The 11,758-nt window shown below is 33.0% G+C and overlaps 1 protein-coding gene across 5 annotated transcripts in view; it reads left to right on the top strand.

Annotated features, from left to right (window-relative positions):
- The first annotated feature begins 3,450 nt into the window (after positions 1–3,450).
- The window catches only part of LOC132549800 (pre-B-cell leukemia transcription factor 1-like), a 53,759-nt gene continuing 45,451 nt past the window's right edge, over positions 3,451–11,758 (top strand). For 3 of the 5 annotated variants that reach the window (XM_060213768.1, XM_060213766.1, XM_060213770.1), the window contains exons 1-3: positions 3,451–3,839; positions 3,996–4,069; positions 9,952–10,196. In XM_060213768.1, coding sequence (XP_060069751.1) covers positions 3,634–3,839; positions 3,996–4,069; positions 9,952–10,196 — 525 coding nt within the window. In that variant the 5' untranslated portion in view covers positions 3,451–3,633. The remainder of the gene's footprint in view (positions 3,840–3,995; positions 4,070–9,951; positions 10,197–11,758) is intronic. The other 2 variants (XM_060213769.1, XM_060213767.1) reach the window with 1 other exon arrangement.

The following is an 11,758-nucleotide window of genomic DNA, read 5'->3' as shown; positions in this document are numbered from 1 at the left end:
CTGTTGTGGGGATTTCTCTGTCCTACCCTATAGCTAGGGAAAACATCGGTATAACATTCAAGAATCCCTCCTGTTGTGGGGATTTCTCTGTCCTACCCTATAGTTAGGGAAAGCATCGGTATAACATTCAAGAATCCCCCTGTTGTGGGGATTTCTCTGTCCTACCCTATAGTTAGGGAAAACATCGGTATAACATTCAAGAATCCCCCCTGTTGTGGGGATTTCTCTGTCCTACCCTATAGTTAGGGAAAACATCGGTATAACATTCAAGAATCCCCCCTGTTGTGGGGATTTCTCTGTCCTACCCTATAGCTAGGTAATGATCCTACAAATTTTGATAGTTTATTATAATTTCTTTGTAGAAATTGAACTAAGACAGACTTATTGCGGTTGGGTGCTTTCTTCTTCTTTGCTATTTACATTATTCTAAATCCTGTTGTAAATCCAAAGTGTACCCAGGACGAATAAGAAATTTGGAGGAAACCTGACCGCCGATTAGTTTAAAGTATCAACATTTATTTACAATCTGATTACCATTGTACCGCAATCAGACAATCTATGTTACTACAGTTAGATGTTGTCCTTACTGAAAGCAAAACTTCTATAGAGAAATTGTGTTACTTTACAGAAAAGCGACGAAATACTCTTGATAGTCCAAAATTATATGAAACGAAAAAAATGACAAATTTTCCAAGATTGTATCAAACTACATTGAAACGTTTTGTATGATACCACATACATGTACCTAGTACAATGAGGTAATTTATATCTACAGGTTTGCAATGTAAGGCGTCACAAATCGTACCTTTTAATAATTCTACTCACCATTGGTCTTCCATATATGTTAATTAGCATTATCATTCTATGCAAATGTTTCCAGTTCCGAAGAATCATTTGACGTCGTGTGTACTTGGGAGAAGAATTAAGTTCTACCACTTGGATAAAGATATCCGAGTCCGTGGTTCTAAGTTTGTTTTTCCATCCAATAAGTAATATGTGTGTCAATCATTGTTGAAAAATTTAAACCGTTAAAACTAGAAAACATTATTCATCTTTCGCAGCAACCATGTTTTCATAAACCATATACATAATGCAGTTTTTTTTACTACTGATAGCAGGCTGGAGTAGTAATAGCTGACAGAACCACGGACTGTGACATACCTAAGTCCGTGACAGAACAGCTGATGACGTGAAAAAAAATCGACAAAATATTTAACATCCCTAACATGAAATTAATACACAGAAGAAGTCATCTTAAGGAAGAAAATATACATCCGATAAAAATAGTTAAAGTATAATGCGGATGGTCTGGTCATACAAGGGGAATAACTGCGTTATGCTTCTTATAAAGTCGAATAAGGCAAGTGAGTTTTTAAAATATATAATATCAACATTTCAAATGTATAGTAAATCTAAGTATTTGAAGGTATAATGTTAACTGCGTTGTACTTTGCAACCTCGGACACCTTAAATGTTATTTGATAAAAAGAGAAAAATATATAATGTATAATGATAAATAAAATAAATCGACTACATGTTCTCAGTTGTTTGTGTTGTTTTAATTTTCATGAAAAAGTTTAATTGTCTAGCATGATTTTCAATGCCATTAGTGTGAAAATCTTCACATGTAATACGTTTGTGTTTATAACTAAATCCCTGATTCAACCATACCTCACATATCTTGCACCACTGATGGCTTCTATAAGGATGTATACTGCTGTTTAGGTCATTATTTGGCTATTTAATTCTTAATTTGTATTGCAAGAAACTATAGTTTTGTGTGTGTGTGTGTGTGTGTGTGTGTGAATTTTTCACAATTCTAAATTATTTAGATTTACTGTGTTACGTAATATAGACGTCTGTATATCATAGTCGATTTGAGGCCATACAGGGTCACAGGTCCCTTGAAAAAAAATCAGATGGACTTTTATCTCTGGTTCAAACCTACATTCTAGCCTGCGACAGGCCAAAATTTTAATTTGAAATGCTTGCACTTGGTTTGATCACATGATCGCCCTGACTACATGTGATCTCACGTATGATGTCATAAAACCATAATATGAAATGACGTCAAATACTTTGAATTTACATTATGACGTCAAACATATGCAGTTGACATTGTGACGTCATATTAAATGCTCAAAGAGATGGTTCCAAGAACGACAGAAGATTGCGTTATCTGGAAAACGTGTAAAAAGAAAGAAAAAAAGAAAGAAGGGGAAAGGATAATAAATAGTTTTCATTTTATATTTGATCAATATATTAAACATCTCAGATACGACGCAAGCGGCCTGGCTAGCTCAGTCGGTATAAGGTTAGATTAAATGAACTCAAGTGCCTGGTTCTACGCTTTCCGTGCTGGTTTGAGTTTCTCGGAAAGCTGAGAAAAGGACCAGTCTGTGCTGGCATGGTTGTGTCCTTGCGTAAAAACATTTTACCTGAATTGCTTTGAGTGACATGCGACACGTTTCTCGTATGTTTTCAGATAGGCAACCATCAGCTACTAAAGGCGACCATGCATCTAAATGACATTGACTGTTCACGGGGCGATAAGGCCAGCAAACGAACGAATACGATTTATGCAACATATCATACTTTCTCTCTTTTTATCTGTCATAAAACATTAAATCATTCTTAGACTCACTGCATCGATTTCAAATGAACTGGAAACTCGTGGAAGATTCAACTATTTTCCAAAGCTATTTGGACTGTGGTTAAAGCAAGAACGTACAATACAGATCTGTTGTATATGTCCCTAGGTTCCAAAAACAGAATTTGAACCTTTTTGTTACCTGGATGAAAAACCCCGCAGCATACATTCCAGATAAGATATAGCACGACCAACCCTCTCTGTAGTCATTTAAGTTTTGGTCTTACCAAGACTAAAACAAAATAGTGGATAAATAATCATCGGACTACTCTCTCAGTTTCCATTTTGGTTTCTTACGCCTTTATTAGATACTATTTCATACTTGTGATCAAAGAGATAACATTGTCTTTCAATTTTCAATAATTCTTCATGATTAAAATGGTATATAACGAACTCGTTCAATAATATGACCTTACTTGACCCCCGGCAATGTAATACTGTTTGAAATTAATCGTTTCAAACACTCAGTCATATTCCAGCTATCTCCAGGATAGGATCCACCTGTTATACCTGTTAATTGGAGTTTATTTGCCCCATGGGGTGCTTAAAGTGGAATGCCTGGACCCCTAAGGTGCCTCACAATTATTGTGTCTGCCTAATCAACATCTCTCCGAGCTGTCAATCTTCGTCAAGGGCGTGAAGAGTCGGTCACTAAATCCCACTTCTTCATTGGTCAGTATTTATATCCGGATCGCAATCACCCACCGGAGATTGCCGAGTAGATACTCTGAGACATTTGATTGGTTCATGGCCCATAGACGGGAAAGAATCAAGTTAGTTTCACGCTTGTCGAGCCGCCATTTCTGTTTTGAGGGAATTTGACTGGCAGTGTGTAGAAGCCCTCCCAACTTTACGGAACTGTTTAGGAATTTGTGCTTTATGGAAACTGTGACATACAATCGGATTATGTGTTTGGATTAACAACGTAATTAATTCCCATGTTTAAACGTCAGTGGAAGGAATAATTCCGTTGTGTCATTATCATGGACGATACACAAAGGCTCAGCGTAATGCATCCGCAACAAGGAGCTGTTAGTATGTCGGGACCCGAAAATATGATTCAACAATATAATCTACAACCAACAGGGCAAGAACCTTCAGAACAACGAAAACAGGAAATTGGTGACATTTTGCAACAAATAATGACGATAACTGACCAAAGTTTAGACGAAGCGCAAGCAAGGTGCCGGTACATGACATTACAGCTATACCCCTTCTGTGAATTTTCTCAATTTCATCCCCCAGTTACCATTACAGAAAGATATGCATGCATTTTTCTCGTAATTCTTCTTACCCATTTGGAATATGCAAATTAATGATGTGCCTATTCTTTATGATTTTTCAGAAAACACACCTTGAACTGTCATCGAATGAAACCTGCATTATTCAGTGTATTATGCGAAATCAAAGAAAAAACGGGTGAGCTTTTCTGAAGTTGTCTTTCCTTCATCTCGCTATACACAAGACGTTCTTTATTCATATTTACTTTTCCTCAAAACTAGTTTTATTCTTGTTAGTATCTGATATAGTGAATAGCTAAACTTCATTCATGATTTGATTGGTCCGAGTAGCGGTCATGCATGTGATATTGCAACTTTGTTGTAAATATTACTACTTGCAACATTGTTAAAAATAGGAATAAGCTAAACACAACAAATACCATATATGGTATTCTGATTAATTTGATAGAAACAAGTCATTGTGAAAATCATCCGTGTTATTTAAATTATGTGTAATTAACACATCAAATATAGGTATGATATTGATAGATTTTGTTCCAAATCTTCACCATAGTTTCTTGATTAAGATATCATTGGAAGAAACAAATTTGATTTCTTGCATTAAATAAATTCATAAACACAGACCATATGATAATTTTCCTTTGTGAAAATGTAATTTCATTTTGAAGACAGCATATGACATTTTGAAATATACTTGTTACATCACATGGTTATCAAATATTCCATGCGGAAAATTTGATAAAATACAAAAGAATGGTTTAAATTCTACAACTAACAGCAATATTACTGTCGTGAATCTTGAAGTGGATTCTCGGAATACAAGCTATAGGTAATTAAGTAAAAGTGTTCTCAGGAATTTATTTTATAAAAAAAATATCTTTCGAAAGTAGCAGAAGAGAGCTATTATGTTTTATGAAGTTAAAAGGGCAAGTACAAAAATGCCACTAAACAAGTCCGTCTTTGTTTGTAATAATGATTTTAAAGACATTTTTGAAATAGAGCCATGTAGTAAAAAGGTCATAAAAACATTTTTATTATGATATAATTAAAATCTTTACAATCTGCATATACATGTGGTTAGGATAATTTATTTCCCATTTCACATGTGCATTGTCAGTGTCTTGTGTCTTGGAGGGGAAATGTTTCTTTAAACTTAGATTTAATGATGCATTTACTTTGTGATTGTTTGGGTTTTCCAAAAATCTATACAAAACATTCAATATATGTGCACATGATTTACAGTTTATACAATGGCTTGTATGTAATTTATAACTCGTGTTTACTTTATTATCATAATCATGGATCCTTTGTGACAGATTGATAGGACCTTGTATATGGTTGACTGACAACTAGCTGCAGACTTGGAATGATAGACATATGTATTTCATCCAATATTAAAACAGACTTTATGTTATACAACTGTTGTGGTGAATTTTATCAATGCTCGGGCAATGACACAATATTATTTTCAAAATACTGACAAATTCTTAGATAAGTCCTAATATTATGATTTTCAGTTAAGTTTACTCCATAAGTTTTTACAACTTATTGGGTAACAGTATATACAAAGAGTATATGTTAAGTGTTCTCAAAATGTCAAAGTCCATTAAGATAAACAGGAGTGCATTGTAAGTTATGACAATGTATATGTTCTGTTATTATAACATGGTATAAATGTAAAGTATTTGCTTGGGAGTTATAGAGGTGCATGATCTCAAACCATCAAATGGTTATATTGATGATATAAAAGAAAAAAAATAGTAATAACTTCAAATACCTTATAAACAGGAATGAATTCAAGGGGAAAGATTTAATAAGAAATAATACTTCTACACAAATTACTATAGTGGCTCAATATCAGTAATACTAAGTATTGTTGATACTGTAAAACTTTGACGGATACGGGTCGTATATCTTCTGATAAAAAGATGAAATGTTGCAATAATCTTTGTTTGTTCTAACCAATTGATATATATATCTAGATATGCAAAGTAAAGCAAACAAAACGATCGATAAAGAAGTTAGGCATCAGAAAACTACTGCTAAAACACTGGTTATAGATTTCTCTTCTTATTGTACAATGTTACCATAAATTTGATTTGTGACTGTACTTACTCGTAGATTCCAATTTAAAACTGACAGAACCACTCCAGTGCTTGTCTTCAACTTTTCTGATAATCTGCCTAGGTTCCCGCCAAACTTTAATTATATAGTTAGAGATGGAGGGAATGGATATTGATTTTACACACACACTGCTTTCTTCACTTCCTGTTTCAGCATGGGATTTTAGGTCATCTGTCAAGGAATTGATTTATCAAAACTTTGATAAGGATTGCAGAATAGATTTTTTTTTAACAAAAACGTATGAGAAAGCAACACTACAGCATGCAAAACTGAAGGTAGTATGAAGAATGTTACACTGACAATTACTGTACAAAATTGTCTTGAAATTTGTCCTAATAACAAAAAGCAACTGCAATATATGTATTGCATTATGTGGACTTTTTCAAGTATAAAATTGGATTAGATGTAACTCATTTAATGCATATGCCAGATCTGTGTGCCATTAAAAAATGACACTGCCCTTGAGGAGATCATAAATTTCACTTTTTTGTAATGTCTGAATGTTTTATTTTGGTATTTGTTCACATTTACTATGTGACAGTATATTTGATGGTTCCCCAGATTCAACATTAAATTTTCAGGCGACAATATTGTGTTCCATACTTGGCAGCTAAAATGCCCTCTCTCCTACTTCCCTGTGTATATATAATTATACAGTAAGGAAAATCGGATCATTCACAGATTTTTCAAAATAAAAATTGATTTTTTGGGGAATTTAAACTTTGGACTCCAGTTGAAAGATATACCGTTTCTAAGAGATTGAAAGAAGCTGTATTGTACCACAGAAAAATGAAAAAGTTAGTGTTGTGTATGATAATTTTAGTCATAGTTTTAGGGAAAAAGACCTGCACATAGATTTTCTTGTTACCAAGAGATAAATGTGATTTCAAAATGTGAACAAGCCTGATGTTGAAGATAATCCAGAACCAAAAATCTCCAAAAAACCAGTGATACTGTATATAAAGTTTTAGTTGGAATATGGGAATCATCCACAATATTACTAGGACATAGGATCATATAAGATTTACATTTAACATCTTGTCTTTGTTTAGTTATTGATTGGGAGGTTTTGTTGGTGGGTCTTCTGGTAGATGTATGTATGTATGTCCCAATTGTAGAAGGCGTGTTCCAAATCTCGGAGCTCTGATGGGTCGTTCGCATCTAAATTGGGAGCCTGTTAACTGGGACAAGGGTTTTCACAGCAAACCAGTCTGTAGAGATGCTATATCTTATTGATTAAATTTGGAAGGACGGGGAGTCTAATACGCAATAAAAGTCTCGATCTGGATCCAAGGAGCGTTTGACGAGAAGATGTGACAGAGATGGATGGCAACTGCGCTACACTCGTATTGATTTTGGGTGAACAGGGTTCTGAAACGAAGATTGAATTAAATTCATTTAATGTGAGTTACGAGTGTTGTGTGTGCTGCTGATCCAGTGCTTGGTGGTTTGTTATGGTTGGTGTTCAGCAGGGTGAACAAATCTGTTTCTTTAGCAGGCTTTGTTTGTTTGGAGTAACTTACACATGTACAGATTTATTGTTAAAAACAAACCGAAAGAAAAACGGACGTATGTTGAGTTGCATTTGGTTGAATTATATGAAGCATATATACACTATATGTATTCCATTAGCCCCAGTCAAAGTAAATGACTGGCTGCCTTTTTGGAATTTTCATGGCAAAGAGCTCAATTCTGTTCTGTTCTGTTCAAAATATGAAGAAAATAGCAGATGTAAAGAGCAGTTTATCTTAACAAACTGCATATATAGTACATGCATTTGAAATTTCCATGGGAAAGATTGCACTTGTTCAAAAAGAGTACATTAAAAGTAAATTATACAGATCTTTAACAGAGAAATATTGCAGACTGCCCTGTCTATTGTACTACCAGAAAATGAGTAAAAAAGTACTTTCCTTATAATAAATATCTTGAAATAAGAAAAGTTAGGTTTTTTTTTATTAGGTTAAAGAATGGTTGACAATTGATGATGTGTTTAAATGCTAGACAGTCTTATTATATACGATTTGTGTTAAAACCAGGAATCTCCCTCAAAATAGAGGGTTGCAAATAAGCAGAGATTAAGACTGAATTAGATTTTTTGAAAATACTAATTACAAAATATTGTACAGGAGGGTACTTAAGAACATGTGCATTACCCATTACCAAAATAGTTTTTAAAAGATCTCAAACAATAGCAGCAATATGAAGTGTGTAGCATACCATGAGACATTACATTGTATGAATTCGATTTAATTTGTATGAAAAGAAGTATTATGAATTAGTCATTTGTAAAATTTGGGCAATCTTGAAAATCAAAAGTACAGTGAAAAATTGGGAGTATAAGACATGATAAAATCTTTCATCATTAAATATTGATTAGACATCAGTTTCTTATTTGGAGTAATGATTAAACAATGATATATATAGTTACCTGGAGATTTTGATGTTGTTGGCTGTATTTTTGTTACATTGTTCATGATATTGTTATAATCATACCTGTATTTTATATTTTCCTTCTATTTAATACAGAATAAATGTGTCTACAAGGTGTATACTGTATAATATGGTAATGTCTCCTATTCTATACATCTCTTTGTAATCAAAATCTGTTCCAATTCTTCCATGGTGATAAATTTCACTAATTAAACATTTCACGTTTATACAGAAAAAAAGATATCAAAGGAGAATATAACAATAAAAGAAAAACATGGATATGAAATTCCAAGTGATAATATACCAGTGAGGCATTTTCTTATCTCTGTTTTATTTGTGGAGAGTTTGATGTATCAGGACGTCAAAATTAATGTCTTGCAATAGCTTTGGTTGAGTTGTCAAAATAGATGTCTGTCAAAATACTGGCCATGGTTGGCTGGTTTTCTTGTCACAGTGTCATTAACATTATAGGCCCTGCACCTGTGTAGAGTAGAAATGCCGACATTGTCTATTGCTGGTAATAGTTCAACATTTTAATGGACATTCAGATAATTATAATGATTACGAAATATTATGATACTTCACATTTTTAGCTACTTGTTTTGAAAATATTAAAAATTCTTCGAAAATATACTGGATTTTTGTGATCAGGCTTATGTTAGTGTTATGATAAACTTTACAAGGCTTCATAAGTGTTTGTGATGATGTGTTAATGTGCTGCGTCACTTTATAAGTATAAGGTAGATCAGGTGATGGAATCACACAACCGTTACCTGTAAACTAGTCTCTCACCCAAGTGTGAACACATTAACTCCATATCATTATAGCTCTCCAAACTTTATTGGACCTGTAATGCTACTTCTATGTTGTAAATGACATATAGAACATTTTATGTGGAAGAAATCCTCCCATGTGAAAACATCAAGTTTTTAAAATAATTAAAATATAGAAGCAAAACTCTGAAGAGTTAATGATAAAAAGGCATGTCTGACCAGACCAAATCTCTTTTGATATTGAAACACTTAAAAATTAATTTGGAAATACTTTGTAGAATAGGCAGACCTAATGATAAAAAAGATTGTCTGACCAGACCAAATCTCCTTTGATATCGAAACACTTAAAAATTAATTTGGAAATACTTTGTAGAATAGGCAGAAAAAGCAAGAAAAATTTTTAACTTGCCTTTCATGACACTATCTAAAATTTCATATGCTTTAAGAAATAGTATAATTATTCATCAATCACTTCTACATATCATTTGACTGCAAATTGTTCATGTTTTTTTTTTTTTTTTTACATTTTACCTTGTTAGCTTTGACCTTGACCTACCTTTTTGTGAATATTTTGACCTTGACCTTTATTCAATTTAATATTTTCGACCTATTTTTGTAGTGTATTTTCCAGTTTGACTTAATTTATATAAACTGATTTATTTCCTCAATAACCAACATGAACATGTGAGTCTTCCTTCTGACTTTGTGATGACCTTGGTATCTGTTTCAGTACTGAGTATAAGGAACTCCCAAGAAGAGGAGCCACCAGACCCACAACTTATGCGACTTGACAACATGTTAATAGCAGAGGGAGTGGCAGGACCAGAAAAAGGGGGCGGCTCATCAGCAGCAGTTAATGCCACAGCGGCAGCATCCGGTGGCCAACCTGACAGTGCCATAGAACATTCAGACTACCGCGCCAAACTGGCACAAATAAGACAGATTTACCACACTGAACTGGAGAAATACGAACAGGTGAACCTCACAAACTTGTTTGTCTCTGCACCCAGGGAAATGGTGGCAGTGAATACCCATCTAAACATGGCTGCATTAGAAATTCTATGTTAATACTTCAATCGGTTAAATGATATGTAAGAATAAGGTATGAGAATGCATTTACATGTAGTCTCCTTGGTTGACAGGATTTCAGACAATATATGATATTATAAAATGAATATTTTTGCATGCATGTTTTGTGGGTCTTCACAAAGAGGTAAAATATAATTCTTCTTTGCATAGTTTATCAGGATGGTCATCTCCTATCCATATTTTAAGGCAGATTACTTTACTAATGTACATTTGAAAAGAAATTGACCTTAGATTTGAAACTACTTGATAGAAACAGAACTTGTATTTTACCTCAGCACTGTCTTGTTGAAATGCTGTGTTCTATATGCCTTTGTTTCTTCATATATATCAAATGTTTTGCTTCCTTATTTCCTCCATGAAAGAAACTTGATCAGCAACTTTTTGCTGTCAGATCATATATATTTTTGATGCATCTGAAAAGTTGTTTTTCCTGTTATACAAAGTTATATAACTTGATTTTTTCCCATTGTATTCTACAAGAGTACATTTGTACTGTTATGGTGCAAGATCAGAATTTTTATATTTCTTGTTATATGGCCTTGTTTTTAAATCCTTATTTTTACACATAAAAGATGTTATGCTTTGATACAATTGAAAGAGGTAAAATATAGATGTTCAGATTGACTGCAGTAAGTATGACTTTCCTAGGATTTTCTAGTTTATCAAATAGATATATTTGACAAGAGGATGTCACATAAAACAATGATTTTATGGTATACTTTATTCTTTGATATTTCTTACTCATGTATGGAATAAAAAATTACAATTTTGTCAACAAAATTAATTAAGAACTTTTCTTTTTAAAATTGATACAAAAATATCTTTTTATGAAAATGGTTCATTTCATGAAAGAAAAATTGTCATTACCTTGTACATTTGTGTATCCATTACCCTGAAATAGGTAAGTTATCTTTTTGAAATTTTCTGTTTTGAGTTTCAGACATGAGACCAAGGTGATGAAATTATGTTTTGTATACATATGTTTAATCTTTATTAAAAAATATTCTTAATTTTCAGGATACTGGTAATCTGAAATGTTTTGATATGATTGATATGTTTTTCTACATCAAACAGATCAATGTTATGAAAAATAAAAAAAAGTGATATGCAGACAGGTTTCTATATTAATGAATATGGAATATCGCTTGTAATTATATATGTAGTAATTATCAATATTTATATCAGAACATATCAGATTATATGTAATCAAATTATATGTCGTCAATGATTTCAACTTGAAACGATATTGCTGGGTGATGGGCACTTCATGAAACCAGTATTGTTTTCTGACAACATGTGCAGTATGTTCAGGTCGGCTCCATCAAATCACAATCATCCAGTATATCTTTAATACCCATCTGATACACTCGCTATGACATGTATACAGTTTATAAGAATATTAAACTACAAGTAATTTGTTTATGAACTGTGTAAGATAATTCCTTTTC

This window comes from Ylistrum balloti, unplaced genomic scaffold (assembly GCF_031769215.1).
Source record: "Ylistrum balloti isolate Yb309-2 unplaced genomic scaffold, AGI_CSIRO_Ybal_v1 Utg370078, whole genome shotgun sequence".
In the NCBI taxonomy this organism is placed as follows: domain Eukaryota; kingdom Metazoa; phylum Mollusca; class Bivalvia; order Pectinida; family Pectinidae; genus Ylistrum; species Ylistrum balloti.
This window is presented reverse-complemented; position numbering and strand designations above follow the sequence as displayed.